At 38.2% G+C, this 19,451-nt stretch overlaps 1 protein-coding gene across 3 annotated transcripts in view; it reads left to right on the top strand.

Annotated features, from left to right (window-relative positions):
• Window positions 1–19,451, top strand: part of LOC118798287 (rho GTPase-activating protein 20-like) — a 39,681-nt gene that overhangs the window by 6,811 nt on the left and 13,419 nt on the right. Inside the window, exons 2-6 of one of the 3 annotated variants that reach the window (XM_036557700.1) lie at window positions 6,895–6,983; window positions 12,610–12,780; window positions 17,393–17,542; window positions 19,035–19,076; window positions 19,277–19,361. In XM_036557700.1, coding sequence (XP_036413593.1) covers window positions 6,895–6,983; window positions 12,610–12,780; window positions 17,393–17,542; window positions 19,035–19,076; window positions 19,277–19,361 — 537 coding nt within the window. Of the gene's footprint in view, window positions 1–6,894; window positions 6,984–12,261; window positions 12,341–12,609; window positions 12,781–17,392; window positions 17,543–19,034; window positions 19,077–19,276; window positions 19,362–19,451 lie in introns of those variants that run through there. The other 2 variants (XM_036557701.1, XM_036557702.1) reach the window with 2 other exon arrangements.

Below are 19,451 nucleotides of genomic sequence, written 5' to 3'. Positions count from 1 at the left end.
CCACCCCAGAAAGTGTTAATTTGAAAGATCTTGAGAGATTCTGTATGGAGGAATGGTCTCAGATCCTTTGCCATGTGTTGTTCAGTCTCATTAAGCATTACCCTTTATCTTTGCAAAGGGAGGCTGTACAGAGTATTAAATGCAGGGGTGCCAATAATTGTGGCACACATAGATTTGAAAAAGAAAATTATTTCCTGATAAGATTCAGTTCTTTTTCAAACATTGTACTTCACAAAATCTTAGATTTTCGTAATATTTTGAAGGAAAGATCAAAAGGATCAACAATAATGAATGTTTTTACAGCCTGTTTTGCTCATGTTTACCAGGGGTGCCAATATTTGTGGAGGGCACTGTAAGAATCATCTTTGTGATGCGATGCTTTTGGGAAACCCGGCACGGGTTAGTCTGCCTTGACAGGCGACAGAATGGGGTCACTCAGAAATGGACTCTAATGGTCTGATGTGACAGGCCTTCTCCTGCCTAGTGGACAAACACAAGGCTAACATGCTGCTGCTGAGTAAAGAGAATAACAGTGCAGGTTTACAATCAGTTGTTATCATTCATATCTTAAAGCATTGCAGGACAGGGTAGATTTGATCGTGTTGCTTCCTCTCAAGACCATTTATATACCATTTACATGGCTTTAAATAGGGGTGTAAGTCTCTGACCTCATGATGAATTGGTGATATGGCAAAAATATCATATCACGATGCTTAAAGGCCTTTTTACGAGATAGATAGATCTTATTTATCACAATCACAAAATGTATTGTGATAATGTTATATTGGCCACCTCTTCCGTGAATCAATAACGGTTCTTCGGTAAAAGATTCAGTACATCATGAAATCTCAGATTTTATCACAACTCAATTTGATTAATTTCAATATGATTCTGAATTATTTAAAAGAAATACACAGAACACAGACATCAGTGACTGGAGGAACTAGTCATAGTGTAATGTAGCCACAAAACACAATAAACCAAAAATTTTAGGATGATTTCATGGTGCTTTTACAATTTAAAATAGCTATAGTTAGCCAAAAATGATGAGGATATTAAATATAGTTATTAGAGATGCACCAATATGTAAATACTGCACTCTTAGACAGTTTTATACTTGTTTTTTACACTTTTGTGTGCTATATAGAACCATTTTTGAAAGGTTTGAAGAACCATAAACAACAGTTTCTCCATCATAGAGAAGAGCCATTTAACCATGCAAAGAACCATTTATGCATTCAGATGTTATGGTCAGGGTTTTATATATAACCATTGCCTTTTCTAAAGAACCTGTGAAGAACCTATGAAGGGTGTGGGCCAGTGCTAATATGTGATATTTTTCATATATATCTGTCAGTGCTGATGCTGATACCCACACATACATAACTGGTATTAAGTCCTCCTGGATCAGCGTTACAGAGAATATGGCACTTTTTTTAGAGGCTTAAAAATGCAGCAAATTAAATAAAATGCAGATGTTGTAGCAGAGCTGCCAATGGTGCCTAAACATTCTGCTGTTCTTCAGAGCAAGTAATATGTCATCTAATATTGATTAGAAGTATCGAACACATCTTTGTCCAAGAACGAACAAAGAATTTAGTTCAGTTACTTCAACTCAAAGGCTTTTGTTCAAAAGAAACTTTCTGTGAGCCTTTAATTCTGGTCATTTACCCTCCACCTCCAGAAGAGTGGATTTTTTTTTTTTTTTTCGTGAGTGATTTAAGGACACGTTGTGCACTGGCTGGTGTCTCTCACAAACACTGCCTGCTGCAGGCTCCCTGTGGAAACTGGAAATTGTTTGTTTCTCAAAATCAGCCGGTGGAACGCAGGGCACTTCCTGACTGTCCTCCTCCCTCCTGCCCTCCTTTGATGGTGTCGGAGGGTGAAAAAAAACGTGTCTTGCATGTGTTTATCAATTTAAAAAAAACGAAGAAGAAGAAAACATGGCAACATTTCTGAGAAAGTCACAGAACTGTACATGTTCTTCCCACGCTTGGAGACCTTTCCGTGAATTAGAAGACATCCTGAGAAATGCTTCTCATTGTTGTCTACATAATTGTGAATGAAAGATCATTGTGTACTTCCTCTTAATGAGGACTCGAGGTGGCACACTGTGAGGTTGTTTTCTTCTTTTGCAATACTGGATACAGGTCCTTTGTAAGAGCATTAGGCTAAAATGTGCTGTGGATGACCGCCATGAAGCTCAGAGCTTTTAAAGTAGTTCCGTTCAGTTCAAGATTTATTTATGTAGCGCTTTATACAGAGCGTATTGTCACAAAGCAGTATTACAAAACATCCAGGTCCAGGCCGCAGATGAGCAAGAGCGACGGTGGCAAGGAAAAACCCCTTAAGAGCAAGTAGAAGAAACCTTTAGAGGAATCAAGAATGAAAAGGGAGCCCATCCTCCTTCACTGGAAACAAAACAATAAAACCAAAAAAAAATTAATAAAGAATAAGATTTGACAGTGAATAAATAACAGTAAATATAGAAAAAAAATAAGCCTGTGATTGGACAAGTAACAGTGTTACTGTTATAGTGACAGTTACTATCACTGAATAGTGTTAGAGGCCTGAAAGAACATTTCATTGTCATTTTTACTGAACTGAGAGAAAATAAGAGCAACATATAAGACAAAAATAGAATTGCTTAGTCTTAATAAATGAATCTCATTATCTTGGTGTCTTATAATGTAGATTTTATGTCAGATAGCAGCTTTAATAGGAACTTTCCCGAAGACTCTTACAATGTAAGGATAGTACTAGAGCATTTTCTGCATTGCAGTGCCTAAAGTAGGCACAACAGACTCTGTGTGGAAGGTACATTTTTGATTGACAGCTGTTGTAAGCCGCTTTCATTCACCTGCACTGATCCATTCAATGTGTGACACACTGGCCATGCTGACATAGTTTGCAGCTACAGGGGAAGTGGAGAAGTGTTGGTACAACACTTACTACAAAATGAAACAGAATAAAACAGACTGCGCTCAATGTCAGTTACTGACAGTTTCATATTGGCCATTATAACCCAAAAGACTGCAACAGCTGAACTAGAAGCAGCTCGAAACCCAGTGAGCAAATATTGTCCACTGGGTAAGCCCCTTACACTTGGAATTACTGGCAGTCAAGTTTCTTTCTTAATCAGACACCCCAGTGTGACTGCACCTTATCAGTGCATAGATTTCTGAATGTTTGAACCTCTAATTGCAATAGAATTTCAACCCACCTATTCCAGATTATGTTCGCTCTCATTTAAGAGCCCATATCCCATGTTTACTTTACCATTTTCCAGCCTCTCTTTATCCCTTAGAATTAATCAGGCTGTTTTTATTACTGTGCATTTAAGAATGATATATGTTAATGAGCTCTCTTCTGATTGGCTGCCTTGAGTTGCGCCTCGTCCAAAAAAGCAGTCCAGGCTGAAATGGTCCTTATAACTTCAGTGTGAACGGGTGAAGCTAAATTGCTGTAAGTTTGGTGCCCCTGGGCCAAATGACTTGAATATTGACTTTCTAAGTGAAAATAAGTTTACACATCCTCTACAGAGAACACACTTTGCGCATTTTAACCCCTTAAATGGCCAGGGCCCACTGGCAGGCCCAAAGTTTTATTACACACTTCTTTAATCTAAGAACAGCTCAGCCAGTTTGCATTGAAGTCCCTGTAGTTACTGAATAATAAGCCATGATATGTAATAATCCTGGGAGTTTAATGGGTTAATGCACAATAACTGGTTATTTGCTGAATTTAATATATTGAGAAGGGGGAGGAGGTAAAACATTAAATGTGGCCTGTGCAAAAGTTATGCCATATTTTATAGAAATTCAGTGAAACATGTAATTTGACATGTGTTCCAACTGTATGTGACTGTATATGTAAATGTGTTTGTTTTTGCAGTTTAGTTTCTATAAATGGGTCGTATGGAATGGAAAGTGAACGGTACATTTTCAAAAAACGGAGGGAAGGTTTTCCATGATATGGACCCTTAATATAAAAGTAGAGTTTTTGAAACCAGTGCCAATATTGAAACCTCGAGTGCCGATACTCATCTTCTTTAACATATCACAGTTTTAAAATAGTAGCTTAGATATTGTATAATACTGAATATTGTCGCTAATATCCTTTACAGTCTGTCTGTTCAGAATATGCAGGCTACTTGAAATTGTGCATATTGCATGTGATTTGTTAATCCAACTAATGGGAATAAGGTTTTAAAACATGAATGATGCAACTGGATTTACAAGAAAAAAAACAACTGAAACAGGGAAGTGTCTGACCTTTTTTATTTTCTTAGACTTTAACTGCTGTCGGCAACTTTTATGTGTATGTATTCTTTCTCTGCCAGGCCGTGTCCTCCCTAGCCAGCAGGCCTTGATTGGCTAAGCTGATTAAAGCTCCTCACTTACCACAGTGTTGCGTTATCTCTTCCTCACCATCAGGAACACTCTGTAGTTTTGCCAATACTTAGCACTGTAACTGCTCCTTTCCTATCCTGTGCTAACTTGTGGGGTCCTCCAGAAACCTTGCAGTATTGAAGTGATAGTTTAACATAAAGATCTAGATACATAGATAGAGACATTGCTTTTATGCAGTTTTCCCCTATACCCAAAATGTAGTTGATCAGATAAGACATGTTTGGTGTCTACAGATTGCTTCCTTAGTCTCACACTGGAGTGACAAGGCCAATGTAGCTAACAAGTAGTGGATGCCTAGAGCCACCAATTAGGGTCATGCAAACTGCATGCATAAATCATCACACCTATGCCACAAACTGTTAATCTCAGATAGACATGTTTACATGGTTTTTGATTATTTGGTTGTTTGATTTTTACCCAATTTAGTCATGGCTGATTCGCACCCACTAGCCCCTTTGTAAAAAAATGAAACCTCAGCTCATCTTTAAATTCTAACTTATTACACAGCTTTCCTTGCGTTAACTCAACTTGAGAAAACTAGAGTTTACCAAACTTAAACCTCTTAATTAGTCAAAAGTTTTCCGAGCTCACATTTTCAGCTCTGCAGCTCAGTTAGGTAAATAATACAGAATTTGTGTTTTACCCAATTTCCCCACAAGCTGGGACGCTGTCCATTACACAGTCCTGTCAAGTTTTTTCTGCTCTTGGGCCCCCAGTTATGGGTGGCCATGCCATCGCTATGGTTCAACCTCATTCCTCCTGATGCCCCAGAGACACATGAAGCACATGCATCTTTTTTAACGAAACATCACTGGACAGCTCAACACACTTGAACGAGAATGCTTACTCCCAGTTCTGTGTGTTAGCTAACAGGCACCTGCATTGGGCTAGCAATGCGCTAAGTGATGTGGGGAGAATCCACCCACGGTGAAAGAGTGAAGAAAGTTGTGTTGTTTTGGACTTCAGGCCATGGATGGCTGTGGCATCCTGACAGTAGGGCCAACACTTAGACAGTTGCGCTTCATGTGGCTTCTTCTGTGTATTTACGTGGTTTCTGACCACAATATATATGATATGATGAATATATTTGAACAAATGATGGCCAAACTACAGACAAAATTCATGCTTTAAGACAGTTGCTAATACCATTTTTAGCTCAGCAAATTTCTGCCGATAACACATGAGCAAGTCATTTTTTATGCACGTCTTTGGCGTGTTTGGTGGCATAGAAGCGTATATTGCTTTTTAGCTACATTAGTCTTGTAGCTCCAGTACAAAACTAAAGAAGGAAAATTTGGACATCCAACGTGTCTGAACTGATCAATTGCATTTAGGGAAAGGTTGAAATTGTGCAAATTTGATTTATTGACCAACTGTTGCTTTAAGTTGTCTCTGCGAGTTGATGTGAAATGCATGGAGTCCACATGGTGTCCCATTACTTAGTGTCCTCATGTGGTTAATACAGTAGTTTCCAAAGTCCTGCTAATTAGTTTACACGCTCCTACTCTACTCCTGTTCTACTCAACAGAAAGTCAGCCAGTATCAGCAACAGTAGGATAATGATGTCTACTCTACTATGTAACTGCAACGTTTTCTTAACGCAGACTGAAGACTAATTGGGATCCATTTTTATTTACTCTAAAAAATGTTCCCCTTGAGTGCCATGGTCTCATTTGGCCTCTTCAGCATTGGAGTAAATAAACTAATGTGTCAGAAGCTGTGCCATAATTACACAATGGAAAGCTGCTCATTTAAAATCAATTTGCTCAAATGTCACTGGCCCAGTAAATCAGTGTCAGTGGTTGGAGCTTTAGAACTGACTGAGTTTACATTATTGCGTTAGACTAACTCCACACAAGCTACGTGGCCTTGTTTATACCTCCATCAGGTAAAGTGTTAAAAAGGGGAGAACAATGCATTTACATTGATTTAATACAGGGGTGTCCAGTCTTGCTCGCAAAGGGCCGGTGTGGCTGCAGGTTTTCATTCCAACAAAGCAGGAGATCACCTGATCAGCAGTTTGAAGACTGACCAACTGATTTACTAGAGTCACAACATTTCATACATGCACAATAAATAAAATACAATAAAAGCATCATCAAATGCTTTATATTATACATATTATAAATAGTATAAATAGTGGGTAAATTTTAACATCTTCCTGTAACTTTCTGGTTTATGCCACATCCTCTTTAAGTTTATAATTAAAAGGAGGTATCGAAAAAAGTATAAAAAGTATGAAGTCAAGATCTCGTGTAGAAAATTTTGGACTGGTCCCTAAGCTTGTAGCCCACGGAAGTCTAGCTTACAATTGCAACTGCTTTCCTTTTGCACATCAGTTGGCTTATTAAATATTTAAGAACAGCCTTTTTAATAAACTTGATGGTTTGTGGTTGTAAATGATTATTCAGGTTGTGCTGATTTCGTCATGTAAACTGCGCTGTAAGTAATAATTTGGTTTCTGTTCTCTTCTGTTTTCTAGCAGAGGATAAAGGCCCTGTCTTACCGCAGGCAGTCTGCTCCTTCTCTGGTCATCAGCAAAGCACTGACCAGATCCAGAACAATGTCCAGGTATGGAATGAGCTTGAGCCTATGTACATTTGACCACTGCTGTCATATACAAGATTAAATCTTTGCTTTTCTCCTGGTGGTGAAAATACAATGAAAGAGTGAATATTTACATGGTCCAGACCTGCTCTGTCTTCCATTTACTGTCACCATTTGTATTCATTCATGGTTAAAGTTGAGTTGGACTTGAGCAATTAAAAGAACCTTTCCAATTAAAAGAAAATCCAGTCTTTGTTAAAGTAATCCAGTGCAGCTGGCACTTTTTACAGTGCTTGTCAGAAAGCAGTTTTTTCCAGAACTCCAAGCTGACAGTGGCAGGAAATTCTTTTGAAGAGCAGAGAGAGGAAGAAACCCTGAGAGGAACCAAGAAAGGGGAACCCACTGTCCTGTGCACAAGACCGGATATTGGAATCATTATATAAGTAGTATAAGTTTACTCTGATCATACAGAGAAAAACCAGTGATCGGGTCTGGTAGACCATTGGGTTGTTTTGTCCAGTTATAGGAATGTCAGCTGAATTCGTCCACTGCTGGAGAGAAGATTTATGAGAAGGCTTATGCCCTGTTGCAGTGAATGTTGTTTTCCTAGTCTGTCCTCACAGACAGTGTGAATATGTCCATAACAGCATTTCCTCAATACAAGAATAAGGCCGTCCAGCACGCTCTTTGAATGAGTTCAGGTAAGACAGTGGTAAAAGTAGGGTGGTAGCGAGTAGTCGACAGTCTACTTGATGCATCTTAACACCTTAAATGGCCAAAGCCTGCCGGCAGGCCAGATGTTTCACTACACACTTCTATAACCTAAGAATAGCTCAACGAGTTTGCATTGAAGTCCCTGTAGGTACTGAATAATAGGCCTTGTAATCAGTGTGTAATAAGTCAGGGATTTTAAGGGGTTAAAGACTGACTGGTACAAGACAACGTTCAGGCTAATCTGGCAAGTACTGAAGTATTGAGCTGAACCTGAGATGCAGCATTTTTATGGCTCTATCTGAGACAATGCAGATGGTTTTGTATTGGACATTTTGTTGGAAATTCGACTTTCTCTCATTTCTCATGAAATAAACTTCCTCACTCCTGAAAGACAAAGAACAAACTAAAATCAAAAGTCCAGTGCCTGGAAATGCAGATCACCAACATGTTAATAAGGACTTAAGAAGTTGTCTATGAAGTACATAGCAAGTCTTTTAAGTTTTATTTCTCATGTATTTAACTAAAAAAGTAGGCAAAACCACATCAAAAGGAGGAGAGTGCCTTCTTTTGAGCCTACCACAAATCCCAATCAAGAGAAGCCACTCTCACGGGGATTTTAAGGAGTTAAACCTTCCTTAAAAACAACAGTGCCCTGTAGTGTTCATGTGATACACTAGGCATTTATGAAAAAAGTGTATGGAAAGTGAAAGTATCACTTGACATCAATAAGTAACATTAAAGCTGGCTACATGCTGATGACACATCTACGCAAGTCTACCTAGTCTTATGGTCTTTAAGAACACTTAAATACTTGCATGCATATTGTCATAATCATTGCACTGCACAGCATTAAGTCTCACTCAATCTCCATCCAGCAGCAACATGCTACTTCATCTTCTCCAGCAGTGCAGATCCTCATCTTTCTCAGCACTACTGCTCCTGAGCAGCCAAATGACTAGTTAATTTGCTGAGCAGTCAGATGTAGGGAAAGTGTTCTGCTAGCAGGTGAGGTGTAGAGTGGCAATTAGTGGTCCTTGCATGGAGAAGTACAAGTGTAGTCGTGAACAGTTTCATTTTACATTAATTTGAATTAGATTGGACATTTGGAAGACAAATAAATAAATGCATGGTACGTGGCTTAGTTTAATGCATCAGTGTGTGCACTGTTTTAACTTCCAAAGTAAGTTACAGGGCTGCCTTAAAAATTTCTAATAGTAAGTAAACAGTATTTGAGATGTAATTAACTAAAAATTTTAAGGCAGCACTTTTTTTTTTACAGTGTACAATCAGAGTTTTCTGTATCTCTGTTTTCTCTCACTATAAAATATGCACAAGTATTCCTTTGCTGTTGGTTGCACTGTGAACGGTCGCACAAGCCGATTCAGAGCCCTATTCTGTTTGGTCTTATTACTGACTTATTATTGTTTTTGTTTGAAAAGAGTAACAATAAAATGCAACAAATGTGTGACTTACATTCCTTATTCAAATGTTTTCTTGTCCAAAAAAGTCACAGAATAAAATAAAAATCGATGCATTTTCGAGTTTATTAGATCACATTCTATACATAAAAAAAGGCAGTAACAGCTTTGAGAAATCACATTATTGTGATATCACATCTAGCAGTAGAAGTGTAGCTTGAGTGACAGAAATAGCTGTTTTTAGAGGGTTAAAGGTCTACATGAAAATGAAAGTAAGTAACTTGTAAGTAAAAGTGTGATTGAGTGAGAGTGCATGTACCAATTGTGTTTCACTTTGTTCTGTCTGACAGGGTGATGCTAGTGATTTCGCTAAGAGTAGCGAATGTCAGTCCCCCACCATCACCACCACAACCCGCAGCTCATCCTGATCAAACTGATGTTATTCTAGGTTACAGCTCTATGGTTATGCTTTGGAATTTAATCTGAAGATTCAGATAGTTCTGTTACACAGTGCTTGGCTACAGCTGAGCTTGGACTGTTATGTAAGGTTTGATATGTTCGATGACACTTTTCGAAGTGTCATCTCACTTTTCAGCCCTATCATGTAAATCTTGTATGAGATCTGAACTTTCGTAGAAATATATCAGTCTTTAGATCTGAGCGCTTGATTTTGTTAAGACATTAGCCCTCCATGTGCGCTCTGTTTGTGTTTGTGTGTGTGTGCACCTGCATGTATGTGTGCGTGCTTGTGCATGTGTATTTTTGTGTCTCTGTGTTTCTAGGGAAGAAAGGCAGAGGATGTTTGGGTAATATTGTGGCGACTGTGGTTGATACAGTGGTTCGTTTTGACATCCTTAGCAGATGTGAACACGTCTGTAAACCAGTAGAGTGGGGAAATCGACTCTTGACTGAGAGTTGCAATACACCTAATAAGCATAATAAGCAATTGCATAGCTCGCATTCAGATGTGTCTCTAGGGGCCTGCTGAACCTGCATCAACTCTTATCTTTTTGCTTGTGAAGAAGGTCCCTCCGCGCGCAACACTGCTTTGACAATGAACTTGAAACTTGCAATCAAGGAACTGAGTCGCATTCTCACAGTGGCTCGGAGACCTAGAGTAACTCTATCAGCATTTGCAGGAGTTGCTAAGCTTCTCAGAAGGATAATGCTGGGAGGGGGGGGATATAGAGGCTAAATATAGGCCTTGGGCTTTGACCCGAGACACTCTGCAAGAGAATAACCTTGTTAAAGCAGCACTGGAGGTTCACTTTTTCCCACGTACTGGTGACCCTGTAGACGGCCACTTAGTGAGATGCCCATTAAACTATTTGTGTGTTTGTTCTTTTGTTAATCCATTGAGATTGGGCTGTATGATGTGTGATTATATTGCTGCATATTGCCAAGTATGACTTGCAAATTTTCTAGTTTTATTCTTAATTTTTCTTTCCAGTGAATCTGCAGTGATTAGTTTACAGTTTGCCAGATAATATTATTATTATTTATTTTAAATACCTTTACTGCTCTCTCTTACAGTAAGAGGAGGAGCCTGATGGAAATGGATTTTATGTACATCAGCATCATGTATTTTTTGTTGTATACATAATATACATAATACTGTCCAAAAGTAAGAGACCACCCTTCGATTATTTTATTATTAGTTATTCATTTTGCAGGAGATATTTCTGAGGAGATTGGATATAAAATATTCTACGGAAGAGGAAAGTCAAAGAAAAATAAGTGAAAAAACTGAAAAAAAAATGATCAAAAGATAAAGAGAAAATGGGCCTGCTAACAATCTTGCAAGACCTGGCAGACCACCAAACCTGTCACCATCAGATAAACAGTACTTAAGGCTTTCATCTTTGAGGGAGAGGAGAAAATCAAGCTCCACTCTTGATTCAAATCTGAAATAATCCACAGGTGTTTCTGTTCATCCTTCCACTGTGAGAACTCCACACTATGAGTCTGAAAGGATGTGCAGCTGTGAAGAAGCCCTTACTGAGAAAAGGAAATAAACAAAATAAAAAAAATGTTATTAAATTATATATTATTATATTTTTTATATTATATATTATTACAAATCGATGAATCAATAATGTGAAATAGTTACAGATTGTCCTCACTTCCATATTGAGGCCTCTTGCACTGTATGTATAGCTAAAGCCAGTATCATGAAAGGCCAGTATCCTCAAACAATATATTGTGCAGCCCTGTTCAAGAGAGTTAAGTAAGTATGTCACTTGTCAGGGCTTCCACATGTTTACACAGTGATCACTAACCCTTTGCTTAATATTTACCTGCCAGCACTTAATTCCAACCCATATCTTTCACACTTAATCCGGCTAATCGTGGTCTTCTCCAGACATTAATTAGTTGGATCAGGTGTGGTAAATGAGTGTTGGAAATGGATGGAGGTCCAAGAGAGAGGTTAGTGACCGCTGGTTTAGAATGACCCAGTTCTTGTATGTGGTATGTTACCAACTGTTATACAATGGGCTGTAATGTGGATTTATGATGTTGACGAGATTGCAACTCCATATTTAGAGACTCACTATATGGGCAAAATCCCAGCCTTGTGATTCTGTTACTGAGCATTGTGATTGCAATATGTGGAGAAAACACTTTGGTGACCAAAATAAATGACTTTCATTGATTGAGAGTCATCCACGCAAACATTTATATGGAACTAAGATTGGTCAAGATCCTCACAGTAAGCATTTTGACTGCTGACAAGGCTTGTTTTCATACTGAAGCATTTTTGCAACATGTTGCAAAAGCCAATATTGCAATATTGATCAACACTTTAAATGGCCTACCAATGGGTCAAAACCTACATAAACTAACATAGGAACAACTCAGCAATGCCAGTTTGCATTATAGTCAATGTAGTTACTGAAAAATAAGCCTTAAGAAGCCTGGGATTTTAAGGGGTTAAGAAACTGTACTGAAATGTATTGCACAGTGCTACCCTTATTAGGCTTTTTGCTTGTTGTAAATGAAAATATGTTTTGAACGCAGCCTGCATGCCACATTGGAGCCCCGCTTCACAGTACAGAGTGTGAGTTCAGAGTAAGATGACTGCAGCTTAGTGAGCGTTTTGTTTTGGTTTTTGCTAAATATGAGTCATGCACCAAGATGACTTGCAGGTTGGTCTCAGATATGACCTAACAAAGCGGGAAAGCAGACAATTGCCTGTAGGGTGTGTCCAAAGATGGACAGTGCGATTTGGGATTATTTTCAAGACAACCGGTACGTTATTTCATTTAAGCTTTTGAACTAATAGTGCAGTTATTAATCTTAAGACTTATTATTCAGTAAATGATATTAATTATGCAGAAACAGATGAAATTAATACGTAAGTTATGTACTCGTCATATGTGTTGGCTCACATATGGCATTTTAGGGAGTGTACTCTGGAAAAAGTATTGCATCACTTGCATGAAAAAGTATTGCATCACTTGCATGTTTCTTCTTCAAAGACCATTAACAGGTGGTTTTCATTTGTTCTCACTTTCCAGGGAGAACTGCCTCTCTCCGGTCAGCCCAGAGACCTGCCTCCTTGTGCAGTCCTATATGGCCCCGTCACGGATGTTTATCTCTCATGCCTATGCCCAGCTGAAGACTGGCCTGCAGACGCAGGAGAGACACATGTTCCTCTTCACCGACATCCTGCTCATCAGCAAAGCCAAGTATGTCTGCAGGGGAGCGGGGTGGGTGAAGGAATGGGAATGGGAGATATTAGCTTTAGGACAATGTTGTATGTTCTAGGACAGAGACAAAGCAGGAATGTATATACAGGAATATGTTTCATGGACATAAATTTCTGTGAAACTTCTATTCAGTTTGTGCAGTCTGGACAGCTAGGCTGTTTCCAGTCTCTTCTAACTAGCTGTATAAAATGCGTTGATGCATTGTGATGCATCAGTATGAAGGTGGCAATTCATCTGCATTGTTCATGAAATGTAAGAATGGATTATATTCAATTATAACAATATTCAGTAAAATATAATGGTCAAAATAAAATTCTCAGGGTATTTGTAAATGTAAAAATCCAAAAATGTAAGCAGTTTCTGCTGTCACATCTGTGCATTCAGTGTACTTTTAAAAATAATTCAAAACTGAGGTGAAATTGTGTTTAAATTTCATAATACATACATTTTCATAAAAAAAAATCACAAATTGTTCTGCGGTGATAGAGTTTAATCCTAGACCTTCCAACATTCTGAAATCACTGACAAAACTGAGGATGTGATTAAGCCTTGTACAACCATGAAATTTTAGCTGACAATTAATTGTCATATAAATTTGTATGTAACTACAAAAGTCCAAACCTGAGCTGGCTGATTAGCTGTCTAGCCGTCAATGCTTAGCCTCTAAAGGTGTTACAGCACCAGCCAGAGGTTAGAACTTTTATTGTTTTCATTAAACCCATGACGTCTCTCAATATACATGTTTTCTGCTCTCTGTTATTTACAAAGGTTTTGGACAGCTGGGAAAATTCTGTATAAAAAAACACTAATAGTAACACTAATAGAAAAACACTAATAGTACAATACCATACAAATAACTTTGATAAAATAATTAGTGATTTGACATGTTAATGTGCTTAAAACTTTTTCCAAACTTCTCCTTGTGGAAGCCCAGTATTAACTGTAGTTATGGTCTAATGTCTGGTTTGACTAAGCAGCTTATGTCTAACCTATCACAAAACAATGTCTTAGACATCAGGCAACATATTTGTAATCGTTTCATGTAATAACTTTTTATGCAGGAGGTACTAAACTCTTCAGATGTCTTGTTCCTATCACCACCATTGTGAACAGTTCTGAGTTTCTCTAGAACGGAGCATTTCACACCAGACCTCTATGAACGACTTTGTTTACATCTCTGCCATTTAGCTATGCTGAAATTTTGAAGATTTGGGGGAATTCCTTTTTAATAAGGACAAAATGACCTACATTTTGAACTGCAGAACTTTAGTACTGTCTCTGAACAGTGCACTGTTAGTCTGGCAAATGTCATTAGTTGTTCTCACAGAGGTTTTTTTTTCCTTAGCTTGCAAAAATGTGCTAGATCATAAGAGAACAACCTCCAGCTGCGATCCAGAAATATGACAGCGAGTAGTGAACCACAAGAGCAACGGCAGTAGCATCAATTATAGTAACAGCTATGTATGGGAGGGCACGGGTGAGTGCTAGCGGTGGGATGACTGGCGACATTCCTCCACCCTTTCTTTTCCTCTTTTTATTTAGTCTCATAGGATCTTGTGGCCCACATCCCCTTCCTTTCTCTGGGTGCCCTGAGCAGCCAAGGGGCCCTTCTCCATAATTACCACCCAGAGGGCCAATTAACTCAATCTGAGGCCAGCCTCAGGATCAAAGCCACTGGCAGCCTCTGTGAAGTCTGTGGGGCCTGCAGTAGTGAGCTTATCACACCGAACGTTCTCTTAATGTTGATTTTGCGTTATCACCACGTTAAGACTGGCGCTGCCGAGTCATGAAAGGAAGCGGGGCTTCCTACGCTGACCTATATTTGGTATCACATGCAGTCAAATACTGTAGCTCAGTCCCACTTTCACGTGCTGATGGGATAATAGGGACTTTAAAGGAATACGTTTTACTATGTAATCTCTATCTGACACATTTGTACCATACCGTTGTTCACCACTGACAATAATTTTGATGCTTTTTTGTTTTCCCTTATACTTACAAAAGAACTGAAACCTTTGAGTCGAATTCACTCTTATTAGAAGTCAATGGACAGTTGCTGAACTATGTCAATTAACGTTTGAAATATGTGGCCATATGTACCAAATTAGTTTAAACTACATAAAGAAAATATTTCAAAAAAAGTGAGCATTCAGACCTTAGATATTTACAGTGAATATTATATGATCTATTTAAATCCAAGACAATAATTGAGAAAGTAATAAGCTAATATACACAAAGTCATCATTTACAGGATACTTTCCAAATGTATTTATAAAACGCTGTCCTGTGTTTTCCTGTCACTACTGAAACAAAGAGTTTTAGTCAGTGGGCTTTATTTTAGCCACACCCCTGCATTTTAGAGCAGGAAGTAAGACCGCATCCCTGTCCCTCATGGCCACATCGTGAGCAGTTAGATCCCACTGTTCTGACTTAAATGTTTATATTTATGTTTCATTTTTTCCAGTATGTTAAACAAATATATAGAAATAGTACATTGTACAGATATGCATAAAATGCATATGTGTGTTCCCTGTAGAGGATTTGTTCACTTATTTTAACCTAAAAAATCAACAAAACGTTGTTTGACCGGGGGTGTTAAAGGTTTTGCATACGATTGTTTCATGAATACAAAACTACAGTTACAGTCTAACAGTGGTGATCCTAGGATGAGACAGACATGACAAAAAGTCTTACCGAAGCTAAAGTTTTGAACATTTGAGCACAACAGTAAAAGAGCAATTATGCTTACTTTCACTTTCCTGAATGTTTTCATGTACATGACCAGGTCATAAACTGTAAAAACTCTACAAGGTCTTCCTCTATAATGCTGTCCCCATTTGAAATTTATTGGAAATTACTGGCTGTCGTAATCAACTGTATGTTGCAAATGCAGCAGACAGATTAGACCGAGAAAGCATTCTTTTAAAGGGTTCTTGATGGGATTCTGAACTGCTGAATGCAGCTATTTAAATATGATCTTATTGCCTCACGATTGGCTCTTTAGGCCCTTTTGCAACCCAAGATAACCATAATAAGATGGCAGTTGTATTAATAATATTTAGAGAAGTCAAGAAACTGTGTTACTGCGCAGAAGAAGGTTGCCTCAAATCTGTAATAACAGGGTGCGGGCTGAGATCCTTTCATGGCACACCAATGATTTATGGATTACATGTCAAAGACCAGCTGGTTTTGATGTGTTTGCTGTTCTACTGAATTCTTTCACTGCCCTGTTGAATAAATAACGTGATGAAGGCAAAAATATGATACCATATTTTCACAATATTTGGTTTCCCTGAGGTTTGATAAGTTGGAACAGACAAATGCATCAGAAGTGACATATTTAAAAAAATGCTGTTAAAATCTATGAAAGCACTTTACATACTGTACCACACTACATCCATTAAGAGCAAAGCAAAAATGTAACTTTTTCTGCTGTTTAATCTGCTGTTCACTGTTAATAATGTGGTATCTCGGTGCTGTGGCTGCATTTATTTGACATGTTAATAATGTGATCCAACATTAAGAATTGTCACACCGAAACACATGGTTAATGAAAATATTTTGATTTAATGTGTGTATAGCTGCTGACAACGGTGTTTGGTAGTTGCATACTGGCTAGCGTCTTTGAGTTATGCTCAAAATTAGCTAAAATCATCACTACCGAAACATCACTACCGGTACTGTAATGATTGTTTTAGTAGAAATAAATTAAAAGTAAGCTGACGAGATGCTTCGTTGGATAGGGTTAAGCAGGAAAATTGGACTTCTGGCATGATTAGGATTCAAATTCATTGTCTCCCTACAACAGGGTGGAACAACATAGGAGTCACTTTAAACTTTGTTTTTAATGAAACATTCATCAGTGTTGTGGAAGTACTGAAACTACCTATATTATAATCATAAAAGCTTTTCTGTGATGTAAATAACATCATTTCATCATATCACCCAACCCACCCTATAGCTGATATAACCAAGACCTACCACTTTTGGCTTAGACTTTGAAGAGCACTTTTGAGCCAATAATAAGCATTTTTTTGGTGGATCATTACAATTCTGTGTAACCAAAAACTTTATACCCTGTGGCCTTATAAAAAGAAGATCATTTTCCCTGTCACTGTCCTACAGCAAAAACAAAAGAATCCCAAATTGGTTCTGTATGACAGTTTTAAAACTACAAAGTGCAGGAGACGGGGCCGCCTGCTTATGAGAGTGTCTGTAAACAAGGCCATGAGACAGCATGCAGATTGATCTGGCTTTCATTTTCTATTATAGACAGTGAAACAGTGAAATGACTGAGCGAGATTCTCGATAAAGATGGTTAGAACAGATGTGGAACAGGAACCGAAAGTGTGTTATGAATGTGCGTTTATCTGTGGGCACTGGGAACATCACTCTATTGGCCATGCCTATAGTGTGGTTAGATTTCAGTCTTGCCCAACACCTAAGACTAAAGCAATTCCTGGTAATGTTATATACAGCACTTACAGCATCATTGTGATAGGGCTTTGATAGGGCTAACATGTTACTGTACACATCACTAGCTGTTAACCATGAAGGTTTTCACTCTTTAAACACGTGTTTTTGTGAACAGATCTTCTACAAACTTCAAGCTGAAGGCACAGGCACGTGTTTGTGAGATGTGGATAGCGAACTGTATGGAAGAAGTCTATGAGGGAAGTACCAGTCCTGAAAAAAGCTTTGTCATGGGATGGCCCACTTGCAACTGTGTGGCCACATTCAGGTACAGAATACTCTCGACCCTCTGCCTACCATGGCTTGTCACTCTCAGCATAAAACATGTTTTATATGAATAAAATTTACACAATTTATCTATTATTCCAAATGTAGTCGATCAACCAAGATGTTTGATATGTGAAATTATCTTCTGTAATTTAATGCTGCAGTACGAGGCTAGTTAATTAGTTAGCTTCTTTAGTTTTGGGCAGGAGCACCGGCTAGTTACCAAGATAACTACTTAGCTAGATAACAAATGGGAAGCTTGGAATAAAAAAGACCCTCAAACAGCAAAGACCAGTTTGCTTTTTTAGTTTTGTCCTGGAGTACAAGGCTAGTTAATTAGCTTTAGCACAAGGCTAGCTAATTAGCCTCTTTAGTTTTGTCCTGGAGTACAAGGCTAGTTAATTAGCTTTAGCACAAGGCTAGCTAATTAGCCTCTTTAGTTCTGTAATGGAGTACAAGGCTAGTTAATTAGCTTTAGCACAAGGCTAGCTAATTAGCCTCTTTAGTTCTGTACTGGAGTACAAGGCTAGTTAATTAGCTTTAGCACAAGGCTAGCTAATTAGCCTCTTTAGTTCTGTACTGGAGTACAAGGCTAGTTAATTAGCTTTAGCACAAGGCTAGCTAATTAGCCTCTTTAGTTCTGTACTGGAGTACAAGGCTAGTATATTAACTTTAGCACAAGGCTAGCTAATTAGCCTCTTTAGTTCTGTACTGGAGTACAAGGCTACTTACCAAGATAACTGGTTAGCTAGATAACAAATAAAGGAAGTTTTGGATAAAAAGACCCTCAGACAGCAAAGACCAGTTTGCTTCTTTAGTTTTGTAGTGCAGTACAAGGCTATTAAAGATAACAATTAACAGAAGCCACAAATTAGCATTGTGCAAACTGCATGCCCTGCATCAAGCCATGTCAAGTTTTTAGATAATATCAAATAGTGTTGCTTATGGGGTTTCTGACACTGCGTGACATATTTTTATCTATAAAAATGTAAAACTGTACACCACTTGACTAAAAATAATAGCAGCAGCCATCCGCAATTTTGTATATTTCTGTAGATTATGTAGATTATGTAGATTTATGTAGTGCATGGAGCTTGCATGATGCTAATTAGTGTGGCATAAGCTTAGCTCGTAGAGCCTCGTAGCTCAAGTACAAAACCAGAAGTGAACGTCAGGCGCCAAACATGACCAACTACAGTTTGGCATAGGGATGATATTGCTAATTTGCTGAGCTGTTTCTTGAAGATGGCTTTAGTAATGAGAACTGACCTGTTTTTCATGCTGACTTTGCCTTTGTGAACAGCACTTACTAAAACAAACCCTGACATTAATACTGTATTAACATGGTGCACTCTGAACCACATTTAACAAGCCACCGAAGAGCATGACTGTATTCTATTAATAGCTTCCAAAGAGTGATAACGCTGCTCAGATGATAGTCCTTAAACAGTGGGCTTTATTGATGAAACTTTTTTATGCTTTTCCCCCGACAGCTCAGTAGAACAGAAGGAGAAGTGGCTCTCCCTTATGAAAAGGTACAGTAAGACCATGAAAAGAATGTTTTTCTTAAAAAAAGGACACAAAGTTGCCAGATAATTCTTTCTGTGTATTAAGCCAATGACATGCTGTCCATATTTTGTCAGTAATAGTGTCTGAGAAAACATGACTAAGTATGCGTACATTACTGATTGTTTTCTGTTGAATTTTATTCTGTCTCTGTTCTTATTTTCGGCAGTCGGATAAAAGAAGAGAAAGAAAAAGATCATCCAAAAACAATCCCTCTTAAAGTGCATGCCAAGGACTTGGGGAACTTTTCACATGTAGGTGTTCTTACGCTCAAGCAAGTATCTGTCTTAAGCGTATTGAAATATTAAGCATATTAAAATCTAATTGAATCTGCTCTCGTTGCC

This window comes from Colossoma macropomum, unplaced genomic scaffold (assembly GCF_904425465.1).
Source record: "Colossoma macropomum unplaced genomic scaffold, Colossoma_macropomum, whole genome shotgun sequence".
NCBI lineage: Eukaryota > Metazoa > Chordata > Actinopteri > Characiformes > Serrasalmidae > Colossoma > Colossoma macropomum.
The sequence above is the reverse complement of the archived record's forward strand: the minus strand, read 5'-3'. Positions and strand labels throughout refer to the sequence as shown.